Here is a 19,805-nt window from a genome sequence, read left to right on the forward strand (position 1 = left end):
CGTGTGCTGTCTCTCTCTCTCTCTCACACACACACACAAACACACACACACGTGACACATGTCTTTATTCATATTCATCGTGTTCACTTATCTGTCTGATAAAAGTTTAATGTGAATTACAGACATGTGAAGAAATTAAAATTCGATAATAGTGGCGGGAAATGTATCATTACGTGTTTGATAACTTAAATAATCCAATTTAAAGTTACAACGGAGCATTAGAGCCAAACAACTCATCTTTCGAGAATAATGTCCTAATATCACGATAATTAAATTTTTACGACTGTTTGCCACTAATACTACATCGTATAAAATATAATTGTTTCAATAAAAACATAATATCATAATAATAATACGCGTGAGGCTTTTATTGTGAAGGCCAGAAGCGCACACGTCTGTGACAGTATGTTGACGCATGCGCAGAAGATCAGCTCGCAGTGGTGTTAGCGGCAGCAGCAGCAGCAGCAGTACAAGTGTATTTGTTTGTAGTAATTATGAGTTCTATCGGCACTGGGGTGAGTCTGAATACTTTACTCTTCTCTAAAGTCATTTCCGTTTCATTATAAACGAACTAAATCTCAGGAGAAACTTCCGCTTTCACTCTAAAAACCCACTTCATTCATTATTAGCTGCTAGCGCGTTAGTTAGCCTGCTGAGTCACAGCTAACCGCTAACCCCGCAGCGTTGCTAACAGTGAGCTAAAGTGAAAGTGAAGACTTTTCACCGCAGTACAACTTTAAACCTTTTATTCTTCTTATATTCACGGCTTCCCGCCACAGACCTCGGCGCTGGTGTTAAACAGAGTCGGTGCTAACTGCTAGTTAGCTCCTGGTAACATAGCATTGACACAAATCCATGCTCACGGTTTCTCTTCATGTTTTGTGACATCACTTCCTGTCAGGAGAAAAACGAAAAGTAAAAATGTTCATTTAAAAGTTGACTCGATAATTATTATTATATTTGTAATTGTATGAAACACCTTAAATGTTAAGGCCACACGGTGGTGTAGTGGTTGGCACTCTCGCCTTGCAGCGAGAAGACCCGGGCTCGAGCCCCGGTTGGAACAAGGGCCTTTCTGCATGGAGTTTGCATGTTCTCCCCGTGTGTGCGTGGGTTCTCTCCGGGTTCTCCGGCTTCCTCCCACAGTCCAAAAACATGCAATGTGGGGATAGGTCAATTGGACACTCTAAATTGACCATAGGAGTGAGTGTGAGAGTGAATGGTTGTTTGTCTCTATCTGTGTGTGGCCCTGCGATGGACTGGCGAACTGTCCAGGGTGTACCCCGCCTATCGCCCCATGTAGCTGAGATTGGCACAGCACCCCCCGCGACCCTCTGGCAGAGGATAAAGCGGTAGATGATGACTGACTGACCTTAAATGTTTAATCAAAGGGTGGCCGGTTCGAGTCCTCACCAGGTCAAAGGGCTGGGTTACCCCTGAGCAAGGTATCAAAGCCCGATCGCTGCGCTTCAGTGACTTCAATGCAGAGAAGGCTTCCGCATTTAACATTTTAATGTTTAAACTTCACAGTAAAAACACATTTATTGCGCAACATGAATCCGTAAGTAAAGACGCAAATGTCCTCTTAGACCTCTGCTGCAGAAGTGGGGACATTTACCAGGGTCTCTGAATGTGAGGACATTTACCAGGGTCTCCCTGCATTATTATTTTAACCATCTCATAGTGAATACAGAATATTCTCTGAAAGAATTTATCAGAGCTGCAACGAACACAGTTGATCGGTGATCGATGACTCGTTTGTTTCATAAAAATGATAAAATGTTGATAAGTGTTTGTCAAACTGTCCTCAGACGCCTGTCACTCACCGCTCAGTTACAAGCAACAACTATGCACCAGGGTTTATGTAACATGTTTACAGATTAAAGTGAAGCCTTTTTATGTTTACCACTGATTTACTCTGTGTGTGTGCGTGTTGCAGTACGACCTGTCGGCCTCCACCTTCTCTCCAGATGGCCGAGTGTTTCAGGTTGAATATGCGATGAAGGCAGTTGAAAACAGCAGGTGAGTTTCTGCTGAGTCATGGTTGATGACTCAATGATTTTTATTAGGACCTCAGGAAGACCAGCTTGTCCAACTTTGCTGACAGCTTTTAACAATGAACACTGGTTTGTGCTCACAGTGCACGCTCAGAGGCTAATCTGACCGCTAACACGTGTGTGTGTGTGTGTGTGTGTGTGTGTGTGTGTGTGTGTGTGTGTGTGTGTGTGTGTGTGTGTGTGTGTGTGTGTGTGTGTGTGTGTGTGTGTGTGTGTGTGTGTGTGTGTGTGTGTGTGTGTGTGTGTGTGTGTGTGTGTGTGCGCGTGCGTGCGTCTGCAGCACAGCCATCGGTATCCGCTGTAAGGACGGCATCGTGTTTGGTGTGGAGAAGCTTGTTCTGTCTAAACTGTACGAGCAGGGTTCTAACAAACGCATCTTCAACATCGACAGACACGTCGGCATGGTAACCACACACACACACACACACACAGTCTCAATAAGTAAGTTTACCTGACATCCAGAGTTTGCATTTCCTGAAACTTTCCATGGTAACATGAGGATGAAGAGGACAGGTGTGATCGAACCACAGATTCACAAACGTCTGCTTTATTCCTGTTAATTCCCATGGAAAGTTTCCAGTTATGCCTTTTTACACACATGGAAACATGTGAGTTGATCTCTCTCTCTGTCTGTCTGTCTGTCTGTCTCTCTGTCTGTCTCTCTCTCCAGGCAGTAGCTGGTCTGTTAGCTGATGCTCGCTCGCTCGCTGAAGTAGCCAGAGAAGAAGCATCAAACTTCAGGTCAAATTATGGACACGACATTCCTCTGAAGGTGAACATCCACACGTCTGTCCACACGTCTGTCCACACGTCTGTCCACACGTCTGTCCACACGTCTGTCCAGTCCCAGCGCGGCGTCTTTAAAGGTCATGGTTCATGTGGTTGATTTGACAGAGACTGTAAACTGTGTGAAGCTCACATTCAAGTCACAGTTCAACATTAATACTGTCCCTCACATATCCTGGATTATACAGTGAAACGCTCCACCAGAGGGAGCTCATGTTCCACAGTTTGAGAACTGTGTGGAATGTTAGAATAGTCCTGATCACGTGATTTCACTTCATTGACCCGTTTATTATTAACCAATGGTTCCGTCCATTTTAACCTTCATTCATTTCATACAGTCTATGGTTCATTTCATCAGGAGGAAAGTACCAACTGCTCATGGGGGTGCTTTCAGAGCAGCGTGTCTTCAGAGAACACCCCCCCTTGTTTTCACTATTTTGGATTAGCCCAACCCACACAGGGTGAGTGTAAACCCGGAGTCCGGGGTCCGAGGACCGGTCCCGCAGACTTAGCTCCGTGTGGATCTTCAGGACACATTAAAAATGTCATGGCTGGTGTTTGGGCTGTTAAAGTCAACAGGTGGCGCTGGTTTATGAGATAATGTTGTTTTAGCAGCTTGCCTCAGGGTGAGCTAGCGTGTGGCTTCATAGCCTCTGAGTTCAGAGGTTAAAGCTGAAATAGCAGTAGCACACACACACACTGTTGTTGCGATCATGTGATCTGATATCACGTGATCACCACGTGATATCAGATATCAATATCGTATCGGGACACCTGGTGCTAAGCTAACTGTCTCCTCTGTCGCAGCACCTGTCAGACAGAGTGGCCATGTACGTCCACGCCTACACACTGTACAGCGCCGTCAGACCGTTTGGCTGCAGGTGAGTTTGATCGCTGATGACATCACTTCCTCCTCTTCTTCTTCTTCTTCTGTGGTTTAAAACGTGTGTGTGTGTGTGTGTGTTCAGCTTCATTCTGGGCTCGTATGATAAAGATGACGGTCCTCAGCTCTACATGGTCGACCCGTCAGGAATCTCATACGTGAGTCACTTCTGTCTGCTGTTTGTTGCCGCTTGACTCCGCCCCCTCAGTCATCCTCTGAGTGTGTGTGTGTGTCTTTCTGTTGCCAGGGTTACTGGGGCTGTGCCATCGGAAAAGCAAAACAAGCTGCAAAGACAGAGATTGAGAAACTGCAGGTGAGCGTTTGATAGAAGCTTGATGTTGTCAAGAAACATGATCACTGCACGGTCATGTGACACCAACAGTCACATGACCGTGCAGTGACCATGTTTCTTTAGTTTGGAATCAACGATGTTTCAGTTCTTTCAACAATGAAAGGAGTCGTGACACAAGAACAGTATTTAATCTGCGACGTCTACGTCACATGATCACGTCTTTATCTCACTGACACACACACACACACACACACACTGCTGCCTCCATCACTCAGTTCAAATGTCTGATTTTGTCACTTCAGTGTTTGAAATCCAACGTTCAGATTGAGCTCAGTGACACACAGCGGCCACACGAGGCAGCAGAGGAGCAGCAGCTACAATCACTGGGTTTCTGTGTGCGTGTGTGTGTGCGTGCGCTGTGATCATGTGACGTAGATGTCGTAGACTGAAGATGATGTAGATTTTATTACAACTCTGAATGTTAAACGTGTCACCGTCTGTGTGTGTTTGTCAGATGAAAGACATGACGTGCAGAGAACTGGTTAAAGAAGTCGCCAAGATGTGAGACACGCGCACTCACTCATTCACTCACTCACTCACACACACACACACACACACACTCACTCACTCACTCACTCACTCACTCACTCACTCACTCACTCACTCACTCACTCACTCACTCACTCACACTCACTCACTCACTCGTACGCTCACACACGCACACACTCACTCACTCACTCACTCACTCACTCACTCTCACTCACTCACTCACTCACTCACTCACTCACTCACTCACTCGCTCACACTCGCTCACTCACACACACTCACACAAAGGAGCACAGATGTTGAATTCTTCTTCTTTTCCAGAATCTACATCGTTCACGATGAAGTGAAAGACAAAGCGTTTGAGCTGGAGCTCAGTTGGGTCGGAGAAGGTGAGAGCCAATCAGAGCGCTGCTCATGTCAATAATCAATTCAGCAGTACCTGTGTCAGTGTCATGTAACAAAAACAAAGATTTTAGAAAACAGAAACTTTCCACACATGGTGTTGTGAATATGACGGAGGATGTCGTCACAACACAGGAGCCCACAGTTACCATGGCGACGCCTCACTCTGCCCTCTCTCTCTCTCTCTCCTCTAGTCACAAACGGACGACACGAGCTGGTGCCTAAAGACGTGAGGGAGGAAGCAGAGAAATACGCCAAGGTGAGCTGAGTGTGTGTGTGTGTGTGTGTGTGTGTGTGTGTGTGTGTCAGGTTCTGTTACACTTTAAAATGTCTGTGTGTGTGTGTGTGTGTATGAGTCCAGACCTGGTTTTAGGGTCAGACTCCATCAGTGACAGAACCTGGAACCTGCTGGAGTTTTTTTAAACTTCCTGCTCTGACGAGGTTCAGCTGAGCCGAGACTAAAATGTGACGTCATCAGACTGCCGGCCTCTGATTGGTCAGAGAGTGTCGTCACTGAAGAGTCATGTGCTGCTGATGAACTGTAGATTAAAGATCCTGAAATCATGTGTTCACAAAGCACACGTGTTACACTGCACTCATGGTTCCTCTGCTTGTGTCTACCAGGACTCTCTGGAGGAGGAGGACGACTCTGATGAAGACAACATGTAGCCCCGCCCCCTCTGACATCAGCTCACTCTCACCTGCTCCTGTTTTTCACGTTTTAAAGTTCATGAATGTTCACATCTGTCAGTTTCAGCTTTGAACAAAAATAAAGTTTGAAAAAGTTGAGTGACTTTGTGTGTGTGTGAGGATTTTAAAATCTTTTTTGTTTAATCAATGACAACCAGTGAATATTAAAGGGACAGTTGTGGTGTTTAAATGTCTGTCAGCAGAGACTCAAGACTTGTGTAATAAAGTCAAAGTGTGTGTGATATTGACGTCACGATCACGTCTATCTCACTTGAACTGACTTTTCCAACAGGAAACTGAAGTTTGTAAACCACGCCCTCCCTGGCTGTTCTTCTTCGTGTGTCTGTTGTGTAGTAAAACATAACCTCCTTGTTCCATGTGACGTCACTGCTGTCCTGTTACGTAAACGTGTCCCGCTCATTCAGTGTTCAGCTCGGTCCCGGTCCCGTGATTCTGCCCGGGTTCCAATTCCCCGTCGAGTCCACGCTTCTCGTGGTGTGCTCGTGTTTGTTCTGAAACGGAAAGCAGCACGAGCCCTGAGAACGTGACGTCTGTGACGGAAAGTGTCGTGTTACAGTCACTGAACGTCTACACAGATAATAATGACAAAGTCACAGCTACAGCGCGTGAGTTCGGCGAACATGTCCATGTTCCAATCATCGCGTGTTCGAGTGTAAATTCAACTCAAATGCACTCTTCTCTTTCCGGTGACATGGTGGGAGGAGCAGCTTTGGAACGCGGTGATATTTCACACGCATCGGCGTGAATTTTGTGATTTCCGTGGATGTTTAATGACCGACCACGTCAGGAAACGTGACGCTGTGTGTCTCGTTCAGTCGCGGGATCTCGACGATAAACACGGTGATTTTAACTCAGGCGAATTTTGAACGGAGTTTGGTGTGAACGTCTTTAGCACGTAACTGGGCGGGGCTTTCTGCACCGTCCGGCCTCAGACAAGGAAGCCCGCTCAGCCAATCGCGACGCGCCGCTGCTGGAACAACACGCGCGTGACCAATGGTGACGTCCAGTGTCGCGCTTTTCACTCCAGCTCTTCTCTCATTGGACAAACACGCAGTTGATGTCGTCATTTCCCTCGTGGCGCCGCGTTCGTATCGACCAACGGCGACGCCGTAATACATCTGTCCAATCAGAATCGAGGAATCGTTCAGCCAATCAGATGTGTCGGCTGGAAGCGGCGCTGTCACCGCAGCCAATCGCGTGTCGGGAAACACAGCTCGGGCTCAACAGCTTGTTGTTCGTGAATCGCTTCGCAGTCTGAGAGAGAGGAAGCAGCCGAGGCCGCGAATGTGAGTAAAAAAACCTTCTTTTCCCTCCACGAACAGAACCAGAACTTGTAGCCGGTCAAGTGGTGTGTATCCCGGGCAGCGTGAGTACGTGAGGCGGCGGCGGCAGCTCCGCGCAGAGCCGTCTGTGTTCGGAGCGGACCGCGGGCTGAACGGCAGCGGCGCTGCTGCTTGTTTTTGCGGCGAACAAACGTGAAGCTCCTGCGTCTTTGTGGAACAAAATAAACCCTCCACAAAATGTTTGTCCAGTCATTGTCACCGGTTCTGGTTCTGCTTGTGTTCGTTCAGCAGCAGAGCAGCACTCGTGTGGCCGCTGGAGGAGCTCGCTCTTCGCTGAGGTCACGGTTTAAATCGCCGTTCAGATCCACAAACTAGCTAGCTGAGTCTCCAGTTAGCCAACGAGCTAAACGTAGCTGCGGAGCTCAGAGTGGACGTTTGTCTCTGTCTCTGTTTCTGTCCCCGCTGGGACAAATAGCCGCTGCTCGGCCTTTGCTCGTGGTTCTGGTTCGTTTATGGAGCAGTGACCGTGTCTCCCCCTCCTCACCCCGCTGTTAGCAGGCGCTTTCGGGGGGGGGGGGGGTGAAGTTAGCAGAGCTAGCAGAGCTGACATGGCGACGTGACTCAGAGGAGCTGAGAGCGGAGCGGGAAGAAGGAGATCGCCGTGATCCCTTCACCTTCTGCCGCCCACAGCTCCGCTCCAGCCCGCGGGGACGACGGTCAGTGTGTTGTTTACTAGTGAGGAGCTGCTAATGCTAATGCTAAAGCTAAAGAAAGCTACTGCTGCCACATATGTTATTAGAGATGGGGGGGGGGGGGGGGGGGAGACTAACACTCGTGAGAGGCTATGTGTTTTAGCTTGGCACGAGGACAGTTTGACAGTGTGTCCTTTTATTGTCCACATGTCTTTCAGTGACCCTCAGTGTCTCGAGCTGGACTCCATCACACACAAGTGAAGATGAAGGTGAGTGTTTGACCAGCTCCTCCTCTTCATCACTTCATCATCACACACACATTCACACCAGTGTCACTGTACACACATGCGTACACACACCAGTGTCACTGTAGACACAAACACACCAGTATCACTGTACACCAGTGTCACTGTGGCACGCACACACACACACACACACACACACACACACACACACACACACACACACACAGAGAGGTGTTGGTCATGTGATGTGTGTGTGCAGTGACGTGTGTGGAATCTCCAGGTGAAATAATCCCGTTAACCTGGCGGTCACAGTTTATCAATCTGAGTTGATTTAAAAAACTGATACTGATTTTAAATCATACGACATGAGTGTCATGATCTGAATCACATTAAGAATTGTACTGATGTCACTGTGTGTGTACTGATGTATGTGTGTGTACTGATGTCACTGTGTGTGTGTGTGTGTGTGTACACTGATGTCACTGTGTGTGTACTGATGTCACTGTGTGTGTGTGTACTGATGTCACCGTGTGTGTGTGTACTGATGTCACTGTGTGTGTGTGTGTGTGTGTGTACTGATGTCACTGCGTGTGTGTGTACACTGATGTCACTGTGTGTGTGTGTACTGATGTGACTGTGTGTGTGTGTGTGTACTGATGTGACTGTGTGTGTGTGTACTGATGTGACTGTGTGTGTGTGTGTGTGTGTACTGATGTCACTGTGTGTGTGTGTACTGATGTCACCGTGTGTGTGTACTGATGTCACTGTGTGTGTGTGCACTGATGTCACTGTGTGTGTGTACTGATGTCACTGTGTGTGTACACTGATGTCACTGTGTGTGTGTGTGCGCTGATGTCACTGTGTGTGTGTGCACTGATGTCACCGTGTGTGTGTGTGTACACTGATGTCACCGTGTGTGTGTGTACACTGATGTCACTGTGTGTGTGTGTGCACTGATGTCACCGTGTGTGTGTGTGTACACTGATGTCACCGTGTGTGTGTGTGTGTGTGTGTGTGTGTGTGTGTACACTGATGTCACTGTGTGTGTGTACTGATGTCATTGTGTGTGGGTGTGTACTGATGTCACTGTGTGTGTACTGATGTCACTGTGTGTGTGTGCACTGATGTCACTGTGTGTGTGTGTACTGATGTCACTGTGTGTGTGTACTGATGTCATTGTGTGTGGGTGTGTACTGATGTCACTGTGTGTGTGTGTACTGATGTCACTGTGTGTGGGTGTGTACTGATGTCACTGTGTGTGTGTACTGATGTCACTGTGTGTGTGTGTACTGATGTCACTGTGTGTGTGTACTGATGTCACTGTGTGTGTGTGTGTGCACTGATGTCACTGTGTGTGTGTGTACTGATGTCACTGTGTGTGTGTGTGCACTGATGTCACTGTGTGTGTGTGTGTGCACTGATGTCACTGTGTGTGTGTACTGATGTCACTGTGTGTGTGTGTGTTGCAGGCAGCAGACGAGCCTGCCTATCTGAGCGTGGGGACGGACGTCAGTGCCAAGTACAGAGGAGCGTTCTGTGAGGCCAAGATCAAGACTGTCAAACGCCTGGTGAAGGTGAAGGTGAGACAACAGGAAGTGACATCACAGCCTCGGACAACCTGTTATGTCCAGTGTTGATCCATCACTGAGCTTCTGATTGGTCAGAGAGGGTGGTCACTGAAGAGTGTCCATGACATGTATAATAACGTGTCCACTAGAATATTGAGATTACATAAAGTCACATAATCTGATGATGATCACAGTGAGCGAGGTTTTGACTCTTTGTCTCTGTCTCAGGTGACTCTGAAAGGGGACAGTGCGTCTCAGGTGGTGCAGGACGATCAGGTGAAAGGACCTCTGAGGGTAAGATGACCATGATGGTCCACGCACACGTCCCCTCACATGGTCCACTAGCGCCCCCTATGACCTGTTCTAATCTGTGTGTGTGTCTCAGGTGGGCTCCTCGGTGGAGGTGAAAACTAATGAGGGCGTGTCCAGTGAGGGTGTCATCACTAAACTTACAGATGCCAGTCTCTACACTGTGGGTGAGTCTCTGATTGTCCACACGTCTCCTCACATCAGCAACAATACTTCATACATCTGTCTCTCTGTCTCTTTATCTGTGTCTCTCTGTCGTTCCATGTGACTTGCAGTGATGAGATAAATGTGTAAAGTCGTCTGTGAATGAATCACGATGAACGTGTTAATGACCGACAGTCGTCTGCTCTGTGATTGGCTGTCTCGGAGCCGTGTGAGTGGTCATGTGACGTGTGTCCGTTTGTCTTCGTTCCAGTGTTTGACGACGGAGACGAGAAGACTCTGCGTCGCACGTCCCTGTGTCTGAAGGGAGAGAGACACTTTGCAGAGAGTGAGGTGAGTCGGGGGGGAGGGACCGGGGGAGGGGCTTCAGAGCTGTGTCCTTCCACCTGAACATCAACAATGTCCACAGCAGCTAATGCTAACAGCACGACTCCAGCACAGAAGATGAGGGGCGGGGCTTAGGGCAGGCTGTTGTTTCACTGAGGCCAAAAAATCCTTACCACCTCTCCTCCCCCCTTGTCTCCTCTCCTCGTCTCCTCAGACGTTGGACCAGCTTCCGCTGACAAACCCGGAACATTTCGGAACGCCGGTCATCAACAAGAAATCCAACCGTGGACGTCGTTCCTCCCAGGCTGTGTGAGTGTGTGTGTGAGAGTGTGTTATTGATTATGTGTGTGTGTGTGTGTGTGATTGGTTATCGGTCGTCTGTGTGGTCAGTTATTGACGGTCTGGTGTCTGTGGGCGGGGTCAGAGCGGACGAGGAGAACGAGTCTTCGTCCAGTGAGGAAGAGGAGGACGACAGGAGGAGACTGAACGACGAGCTGCTGGGAAAAGTCTGCAGCGTCGACAACGAGGAGGAGCCGAGCAGCTGCTTCCTGGCTCTGGTAAACACGCCCCCACCTGTCTGTCACATGACCACACCCCCCTCCGCTCATCACATGACCACGTGTGTTTGTCTTGCAGGTGGTGTCTCCGAGCTGCAACGATGAGCTGGTGGTGAAGAAGGATCAGTGTCTGCTCCGATCCTTCACTGACTCCAAGTTGTGAGTAGCTATTGATTCATGGATGTAGTTATTGATTCATGGATGTAGTTATTGATTCATGGGTGTAGTTATTGATTTAGTTATTGATTCATGGGTGTAGTTATTGATTTAGTTATTGATTCATGGATGTAGTTATTGATTCATGGATGTAGTTATTGATTCATGGATGTAGTTATTGATTTAGTTATTGATTCATGGGTGTAGTTATTGATTTAGTTATTGATTCATGGATGCAGTTATTGATTTAGTTATTGATTTATGGATCTAGTTATTGATTTATGGATCTAGTTATTGATGTATGGATGTAGTTATTGATTTGTGGATGTAGTTATTGATTCATAGATGTAGTTATTGATTTAGTTGTTGATTTATGGATGTAGTTATTGATTTAGTTATTGACGTATCGATGTAGTTATTGATTCATAGATGTAGTTATTGATTTAGTTGTTGATTTATGGATGTAGTTATTGATTTAGTTATTGACGTATCGATGTAGTTATTGATTCATAGATGTAGTTATTGATTTAGTTATTGATTCGTGGATGTAGTTGATTTATGGATGTCGTTATTGATTTAGTTATTAATTCATGGATGTAGTTGATTTATGGATGTCATTATTGATTTAGTTATTGATTTATGGATGTAGTTATTGGTTTATGGATGTAGTTATTGATTCATGCATGTCTGGTTCTCCATCAGTTACACGGTGGCGAGGAGACACGTCCACCCGGTCAACTCCTTCACTCTCACCATGTCTGAGTTGTCCAACAAGAGAGGTGAGGCACTACAACTCCCACAATGCACCAGGGCACGGACTCTTTTTTTCTAACGTGCTCTTCCTCCTTGTTTAGCTGTAGAAATGGCTCAGCTGTTCCTCAGGAACAGGGACGACGTCCCTGAAGAGTGGAAGATGGACATGAGTCAGATCCTAGACTCTTCATCCAGTGATGACGATGAAGAGGAGAAGGAGAGCGAGGAGGAAGAGGAGGACGAAGAAGAGAAGAAGAAGAAGAAGAAGCACATCAAGGAGGAGGTGAGTCTGATGATGATGATGATGATGATGATGATGATTGGCTGGCAGGTGGGCGTGGTCACATTCTAATCTCTGTCTGTGTGTGTGTGTGTGTGTGTGTGTGTGTGTGTGTGCGCGCGTGTACACGTGCAGCTGGAGGAGGAGTCTGACCCTGAGGAGCGAGACAACTTCCTGCAGCAGCTCTATAAATTCATGGAAGACAGAGGTGAGTGAGACTTCTGCTCATTCTCTCTGATCAATAATCAATCAGTGTTTTCTTTGATGATCTTTGTTGTTGTTTTTCATGGTTCAGGAACTCCCATCAACAAACCTCCTGTGCTGGGCTACAAAGACCTGAACCTCTTCAAGCTCTTCAGACTGGTTTATCAGCAGGGAGGCTGCCACAAGGTCTGTCCTCCTGTCCGGTCTCCTCGGCTGTCTGTCCTCCTTTCCCCTCGTCTCACTGTCTGTCCTCCTGTCCTGTCTCCTCGTCTGTCCTCCTTTCCCCTCGTCTCTCTGTCTGTCCTCCTGTCCTGTCTCCTCGTCTGTCCTCCTTTCCCCTCGTCTCTCTGTCTGTCCTCCTGTCCGGTCTCCTTGTCTGTCTGTCCTTCTTTTCCCTCGTCTCTCTGTCTGTCGTCCTGTCCTGTTTCCTTGTCTGTCTGTCCTCCTTTCCCCTCGTCTCTCTGTCTGTCCTCCTGTCCGGTCTCCTTGTCTGTCTGTCCTTCTTTTCCCTCGTCTCTCTGTCTGTCCTCCTGTCCTGTTTCCTTGTCTGTCTGTCCTCCTGTCCCCTCGTCACAGCTGTGGTCATGTGACCTGCAGACAGCTGAGGATGATGATGCTGAGAAAGGTTTCGCTAACTGGACTGAAGTGCTGTGATGTCACTTCCTCTTGGCTGTCTGACCAGCTTCATCGTCCAATCACATGATTAGAAACGGAGCAGGAAGTGAGTGCTCTGACCCGTGTGTGTGTGTGTGTGTGTGTTTCAGATTGAGTCTGGGACCGTGTGGAAACAGGTCTACATGGATCTGGGAATCCCCATCCTGAACTCTGCTGCGTCTTATAACGTGAAGACAGCTTACAGGAAGTAAGTTGGAGGCTGATGTCATAGAGGAGGAGGCGGGGTCAGTGAGTCTTTCATTCACCTGGTCTCCTCTCGTCTGCAGGTACCTGTACGGGTTTGAGGAGTACTGTCGCTCTGCCTCCATCACCTTCAGAACCATCCATCACAATAACCCCCGCCCTCCCACCATGCCAGCCAACCAGAAGATGGCAGGGGCGGAGCCCTTAGAGCCCCCCCCCACACCACAGGTGAAGGCGGAGCCTGTTGATGAAAAGAGGGAGAAGGTGGAGTCAGACAGCGAGAGCGAGGAGGAGGAGGAGGAGGAGGAGGAGGAGATGAAGGAGCGACAGTCGTCACCGAGGGTGAGACGACCATTTCATCATTGCCCTCAACGCTGTCTACAATAACTCTTCATCACTTCTGACTCCTCCCCTCTGTGTGTGTGTGTGTGTTGCAGGGGAGGAGGAGGTGTGTGAAGGCAGAGACGGAGTCTTCCCCCGGACCAGAGAAGAGAGGAGCAGGAGAGAACAGCGAGGAGCAGATGGAGGTGAGGAGACGCAGCAACAGAAGAATGGACGACTCTGAAAGAGGTTCTGAGGAAGAGGACGAGGAAGAGGACGATGAGGAGGAGGAGGAGAGGAGGAGGAGGAGGAGGGGAGATGGGTGAGACAGACTGAAATCACACTTTTCAAAGATAAACATTCATGACATGGCAACAAGTCTCTGAACGTGTGTGTGTGTGTGTGTGTGTGTGTCAGGAGTGAGGATGAGGAGGATGAAGACTCTGTGACAGGGACGAAGGTCAGGGTGAAGTACGGCAGAGGAAAGACTCAGAAGATCTATGAAGCTCACATCAAGAAAACTGACATCGACAACGGAGAACAGTTCTACTTAGTCCATTACTACGGCTGGAACGTCAGGTACCTGTCTGTCTGTCTGTCTGTCTGTGTGTGTGTGTGTGTGTGTGTGTGTGTGTGTGTATGTCTGTCTGTGTGACTCACGTGTGTGTGTGTGTGTCTACAGGTATGATGAATGGGTGAAGGCTGACAGGATCATCTGGCCTGTGGAGAAAGGAACAAAGAAGAGACAGAGGAAGAAGGTGAAGGTGAGATTCCTGTCGGTTCAGTGTGGTCACGTGACCGGGGTTTACTGTCATTGTAATACTTATCTTTGGGACTCTGGAGGCCCAACCAGTCGCCAAAGTGTGGAAAAAGAATACTCACTCATGTTATCGTGGTCCTCCTCAGTGTAAGTATAGGCCATAAAACACGCCATGTTCAATTCCCTGCACTTATGACGGCAGCATGCACATTTCACCGCAAATGTTACCGCCCACCAGTGAGTTTACGTCGAGAGCTCCACCTTAGCTCCACCTAAGCTCCACCTTAGCTCCACCTTAGCTCCACCTTGTCCCTATAAGACGAGGGAGGAAGAGCGGTATTATGTCGAGGCGGAGGGACAAGTGTGCTGTTGGTGGCTGCACAGTGGAGCACAGTGTTTTACAGAGGATTTGATATATGAAGCTAATGTTCTGGATAAAGTCAGCAAACGTGTGTTTGTGTGTTCGCACCACTTCACATCAGACTGCGGCCAGCGGTTGCCGTATTTAGTCAGCGACCGTATTTCACCGACGTACAAACACACACATGTTTAAGAAAAGGTCACATAGAGGTCATAACTGAGCATTCTGACACGTCCTAATTAAACATATTAGTTCAGTACGTCCTCCATGACCGGAGCACAGACTCAGTCTGATACAGTCACATACAGCGATCAGTGGTGTTATATAAGTCTGTAAGTGTTTTTAACTGATTTACAGTTGGTCAGTGTTCGGCTTGATCCTTGTGTCGGACGTCTCTTCCTGTGACGACACTCTCGCTGCCATGTTGATATTGTCAGAGAACTAGTGGAGGGAGGGGGAGAGGAATGAGGGGAGGGAACAGGAGCTGAGCCAGGAAGAAGTGGGCGTGTGTTTGCCTGTGTCTCATTTAGAGCTGCAGCTATCGATTATTTTCATAATCGATTCATCTGTGGATTCTTTTCTCGATGAATCGTTTGGTCCATAAAATCTCAGAAAACCTTAAATGTTGGTCAAACCTGTGAATGATGATGTTCTCAAATGTCTTGTTTTGTCCACAAACCTAAATGATTGACTTTGAATGATTTCTTTGTTCTCCAGAGCAAAGAAATGAAGAAAATACTCATGTCTAAGAAGTTTAAACAATTGAAAATCTTGTTTTAATCATGAAAAAAAACGATTCATGGATGATCAAAATAGTTGTCGATTAATTTAGTGATCGATTAATAATCGATGAATCGATTCAGCTCTAGTCTCTTTTGCATGTAAAGGGACCAGGCACAAAAGGGAGTGTTCTGAAAGGGGCGGGTTTAGCAGGGTTATTGAACTGCTATGGTGCTTCATCCTTGCATGATGTCACTGACATGTTCATTAGGACACCAGGGAACTAGTTATGTCCCCTAACTAACTAGTTAAACTGAGCCGTGTATTTTCTTTAACTGTTGTTAGTGAAAAGACCTGTGATGTCACTTCCTCTTTTACATCACATGTCATTTAGCAGACGCTTTTATCCAAAGCGACTTACAAGGGAATTGAGTACAACCTGCTGGGGGTGGAGTTGAACTTGTGACCATGAAGTCTTTGCACACAGGGTCTGAACCACTGAGCCACTGCACCACTTCCTCTTGTCTCTCTATCTCTCTCTGTCTGTCTCTCTGTCTCTCTGTGTCTCTGTGTCTCACGTCCCTGCGTCTCCTCCCCAGAACAAAGACGAGACAGACAAAGAGGAGGAGAAGCCTCTGAAGCCTCCGGGTGCAAAGCGAGGTCGTCCTCAGATCAGGACCACGCCCACCAGCTCAGCGGGACGCAGCGTCTCCAAGACGCCGAGCAGCGAGGGACGGTCCAACGGCAAAAGCAGCAGGACGGAGACGCCGTCCGGCATGGCCAACGGAGACGGTAAGACAGCAGGACTTTTATTTTGTTAGCTGTAAGCGGACGAACAGGAAGTGAGAGTTGTCTTCCTGTGTGCAGACACTCCTCGCAGGAGGAGCAGGAGAACGTCGGGGACGTACGACTCTGACCGAGCGTCTGTCGGTGAGAACCACGCCCTCTTATTATTCATCTGATTTAATGACATCATCACTAAACCACGCCTCTGTCCCACAGAGGATTCTGGGAACTCTTCAGATGACAGCGAATCAGAGGACACGTCTGATAAAAAGCCATCGCCATGGCGAGGGAGGACGGAAGCCCCGCCCTGCCAGGAGGACGACGACGACGAGGAGGAGGAAGAGGAAAAGGCCAAGGAGGAGGAGTCAAGTGAGGTCACTGACCTCACAGCACCTGCTGACCATGATGACACTGTTGCCGTGGCAACACCAGGCCAGCCTCCTGCTCCTGTGTGTCCCAGCATGCAACAGGAGAAAGACGACAAAGAGCTGAGCCGATCAGACAAGGAGGTGGAGCAGGGGGAGGAGCCTCCAGCAGAAGTGACGGTGGCGCCGACTCCCGTGGACAAGGAGACGAGACCGTCTCTTGGACAGGAAGTGGTTGTGGAGCTGTCCCCGCCCCCTGAGAAGGTGGCTGCGTCCTCGCCCCCGCCCTCCACAGAAGACGAGTCCGCGCCTGTCCCGTCCCCCAGGGTTAAAGGTCGCAGGGTCAACCTCAGGGAGGTGGGCTCAGAGACTCCGCCCAGAATCCCACTCTGCACTGCCAGTCCCACCCCCGGCGCTAGCCCCTCCCACAGCAGCAGTGTCTTAAAGAGACAGGACGAGCCCATGGTGGTCCTCTGCTGCCTGCCGACAGAGCACCTCCCCCCCAAGGCTCTGCCCACAGACTCTGACACTGACTCCGCCTCTGAGGAGGAGGAGGAGGCGGGGCCACCGGAGGAGCGGAGCAGCGCTGTGCTCAAACGTAAAGCAGCAGAGCAGCGAGCAGCAGAGAAGAAGCTCCGCCCTGACAGGAAGCAGCAGGAGGAGGCGGCGGCCTCCCCCAAAGCCCCCGCCCCTGTACCTAAGAACCTCCCAGAGAGGAGGAGCGAGGCAGCGATGAAGCCTGAATGGCTCTGTCCTCAAGACGACGCTCAGAGGGAGGAGCCAGAAGAGCAACTGACAGGCGGAGCCATGAAGGAGCACGAGGTGCATGCTGGGACGCCTCCCCTCTCTCTAGAAGTGCCAGGCTCCTCCCCCTCTGAGGAGCTGGAGCCGCAGATCGGCCCAGAGGCGCTCGTCTGCCACGAGGTGGACCTGGACGACCCCGACGAGAAGGAGAAGCCCGCCCCCTCCGCGGAACACCTCCTCCTCATGATGAGAGAGCCGCAGCAAGCTCCACCCCCACTGCCTATCCTCCAAGTCTCCGTCCCCGCTCCTCACACTCCGCTCCTACCCCAGCCTCAGCTCCACCCCTTCCTGCCAGCAGCCACTCCAAGCCCCGCCCCCTGCACAGAGGAGAGGCGCCCGATCCGGAGCGCCGTCACCGCTGAGGAGGAGGAGGAGGAGGAGGAGAGAGGAGGGGCGGAGCCAGAGGGCGACTCCAGTCCGGGTTTTGACGGCAGCGCGTCCTCGTCCTCCGCGTCTGTGATGTCTCTGCAGGAGAACAAGGACAGAGGTAAGAGGGCGCCGTTTCCACGGCAACACGGGCTTCCTGTTTGTGCTGGGTGACTGTGCTGGTGGGCGGAGTCTGATGACTCTGGTGTCCTCTGTCCCTCAGGTCAGAAGAGGACGACGGACGGTCTCTGCAGTCCTTCGTCCAAAAAACACAAACGCAGCCAGAAACGAGCCAGCGCTGCGGGGAAGGTGGACAAGAACGGAGCAGGTGAGCTGACCGCTGACCTTTGACCTGTCAGGCTTGGTCTTTGAACTCAGAGGTGACCTTTGTGTTTGTGTGGCTCCACCCCCTCAGGTCACAGCAGCGACAGCGAGGACCAATCGCGTGCGTCATCTGTGTCAAAGTCTCAGAAGCTCGTCTGTCCCTCGCTGTCGTCTCACAGTAAAGACAAACACTGTCCTGCGTCTCCTCAGAGGACACACAAGTGGACCTTTCAGCTCGGTAACTGTCTGCACTCACTGATCAATAACCACTCATCACTGATCTATAATCACTGATCAATAACCACTCATCACTGATCTATAATCACTGATTAATAACCACTCATCACTGATCTATAATCACTGATCAATAACCACTCATCACTGATCTATAATCACTGATCACTGATCTATAATCACTGATCAATAACCACTCATCACTGATCTATAATCACTGATCACTGATCAATAATCAGTGATCAGTGATGAGTGGTTATTGATGAGTGATTATAGATCATTGATCAGTGATGAGTGATGAGTGATCCCTAACCTGCTGCTGCTGCTGCTCCTCCTCAGATGAGTTGGAGAGCATGTCGAGCTCAGAGAGGATCTCGCTCCTGCAGGAGAAGCTTCAGGAGATCAGGACGTGTTACATGACGCTGAAGTCTGAGGTGGCGTCCATCGACCGTCGCAGGAAGAGACTGAAGAAGAAGGAGAGAGAAGGTTTGGAGCAAAGCATGCTGGGAAGTGGAGGTGAAGACGTCTGAGACGGTGACTCACGTGTGTCTTTGTGTCTTCAGTGTCCAACACCACGGCGTCCACGTCCTCGGGTTCTTCGGACACCGGCATGAGCCCGTCCTCGGCCTCGCCCGCTCAGAGCACCGTCGCTGTGGAGTGCAGGTGATGACACGCCCACCGGGCCACGCCCCCCCCCCACCCCCAGGCACAGCGTCCTCACACAGCTAAGGGCATTATGGGTAAAAGCACCTTCCTCTCGGTGAGCGTCGGACTGTCGGGAACACGTCACTGAGGGACACGCCCACCCGACCATTGCCCCGCCCCCTCGTCTATGGACTTCCTGTTGATGGAAACAAATGACAGAAAATCAGCCGCTGCCACAGAGCTCCTTTCCTTCTTTCTTTCCTTCCTTCCTTCCTTCCTTCCTTCCATGCGTCCTCTGCTCAGTGATCGGTGAGTTTTAGGGGGCGTGGCAGATTCCTCAGCAGCACAAACTTAGCCAAATTATTTAATTTTTTTTTAGAAAAGTGAAACATTTTATTTATTGGAAAAAACTCCAACTTCCTGCTGCGAGTGTAATCAGAGCTTTTATTTTGGTAAAAACATGGAAATGGCAGCGAAAGAGAAAAAGCCTTTGTTTGTGGAGTTACGGTTTAATAAAGTTACTTTTATTAAAGTTTATTCGTACGATCTCAGGAAACTTTAATCATTTCAATGATTTTAATTTGTTTTAACTGCAGAAATAAAAAAAAAGACAAATTTTGACTCCAAATTTAAATAATTTCACTTTGATTTTTTTTTTTACGTTACTAAAAAGATTGAGTTTTGTCTCTGCTTTGGTTTCCTGTCCGTCCTCCTGTCCTCGTCCTCGTCCTCTGTGGTGGCGGCTCATGGCACGCGTCTGTCCCTCGGGGACGCGTCTGTCCCTTGTAAATAAAAGCGAAGGTTTTTCACGCCTGTAAAGAATGATTTATAATATTTTTTAAGAGAAAACTTTGTACTGTTTATGAACTGTTTTTTTCTATGTGGTGTTTTGATAGCAGCGGTTAGACACACACACACACACACACGTTACCCGCGCGCGCACACACACACACACACACACTCCTGAGAGGAGAAGCCATGTTAGGTGTGTGTGTGTGTGTGTGAAGCTCTCTGTTTCTAATAAAGTTTTTAAATATGTTCAAACTCA

The 19,805-nt window shown here is 49.0% G+C and overlaps 2 protein-coding genes and 1 non-coding gene across 4 annotated transcripts; all 3 read left to right on the forward strand.

Moving 5' to 3' along the window:
• The first annotated feature begins 401 nt into the window (after positions 1 to 401).
• psma3 (proteasome 20S subunit alpha 3) lies at positions 402 to 5,755 on the forward strand. The gene is made up of 11 exons (XM_058616286.1): positions 402 to 515; positions 1,940 to 2,022; positions 2,338 to 2,461; positions 2,728 to 2,829; positions 3,651 to 3,724; positions 3,812 to 3,884; positions 3,974 to 4,039; positions 4,533 to 4,579; positions 4,886 to 4,953; positions 5,161 to 5,225; positions 5,591 to 5,755. The coding sequence occupies exons 1-11, from the start codon at positions 495 to 497 to the stop codon at positions 5,633 to 5,635; spliced, it is 768 nt and encodes a 255-aa protein (XP_058472269.1). The 5' UTR covers positions 402 to 494; the 3' UTR covers positions 5,636 to 5,755.
• A 333-nt stretch (positions 5,756 to 6,088) lies between these two features.
• Positions 6,089 to 19,795, forward strand: arid4a (AT-rich interactive domain 4A). 2 transcript variants are annotated; one of them, XM_058616280.1, is made up of 25 exons: positions 6,089 to 6,963; positions 7,871 to 7,921; positions 9,367 to 9,477; positions 9,694 to 9,759; positions 9,851 to 9,941; positions 10,190 to 10,269; positions 10,478 to 10,572; positions 10,688 to 10,820; positions 10,900 to 10,979; positions 11,679 to 11,755; positions 11,831 to 12,012; positions 12,145 to 12,217; positions 12,305 to 12,399; positions 12,978 to 13,075; positions 13,155 to 13,413; positions 13,509 to 13,714; positions 13,810 to 13,971; positions 14,075 to 14,156; positions 15,833 to 16,025; positions 16,101 to 16,163; positions 16,236 to 17,675; positions 17,778 to 17,882; positions 17,970 to 18,116; positions 18,452 to 18,598; positions 18,676 to 19,795. In XM_058616280.1, exons 2-25 carry the CDS (start codon positions 7,916 to 7,918, stop codon positions 18,777 to 18,779), a joined length of 4,095 nt encoding a protein of 1,364 aa, XP_058472263.1. In that variant the 5' UTR covers positions 6,089 to 6,963; positions 7,871 to 7,915; the 3' UTR covers positions 18,780 to 19,795. The 2 variants fall into 2 exon arrangements, with proteins under 2 accessions (XP_058472263.1, XP_058472264.1); XM_058616281.1 differs by lacking the exon at positions 6,089 to 6,963 and adding an exon at positions 7,538 to 7,676.
• Positions 12,815 to 12,895, forward strand: LOC131445373 (small nucleolar RNA SNORD53/SNORD92). The gene has a single exon (XR_009233842.1). It is a non-coding gene; the product is annotated as a small nucleolar RNA SNORD53/SNORD92 (small nucleolar RNA).
• Positions 19,796 to 19,805: the final 10 nt, after the last annotated feature.

This window comes from Solea solea, chromosome 18, assembly GCF_958295425.1.
Source record: "Solea solea chromosome 18, fSolSol10.1, whole genome shotgun sequence".
Taxonomy (NCBI): domain Eukaryota; kingdom Metazoa; phylum Chordata; class Actinopteri; order Pleuronectiformes; family Soleidae; genus Solea; species Solea solea.

What these genes read in the sequence shown, in the direction of transcription:
- arid4a (XM_058616280.1), top strand. An exon ending in GACAGAGGAAGAAGGTGAAG is followed by an intron (nt 14,157 to 15,832) that starts GTGAGATTCCTG and finishes TCTCCTCCCCAG; the next exon opens with AACAAAGACGAGACAGACAA. An exon ending in GCAGGAGAACAAGGACAGAG is followed by an intron (nt 17,676 to 17,777) that starts GTAAGAGGGCGC and finishes TCTGTCCCTCAG; the next exon opens with GTCAGAAGAGGACGACGGAC.
- psma3 (XM_058616286.1), top strand. Translation starts at nt 495, where the DNA reads ATGAGTTCTATCGGCACTGGG. An exon ending in TGAGTTCTATCGGCACTGGG is followed by an intron (nt 516 to 1,939) that starts GTGAGTCTGAAT and finishes TGCGTGTTGCAG; the next exon opens with TACGACCTGTCGGCCTCCAC. An exon ending in AAGCAGAGAAATACGCCAAG is followed by an intron (nt 5,226 to 5,590) that starts GTGAGCTGAGTG and finishes TGTGTCTACCAG; the next exon opens with GACTCTCTGGAGGAGGAGGA.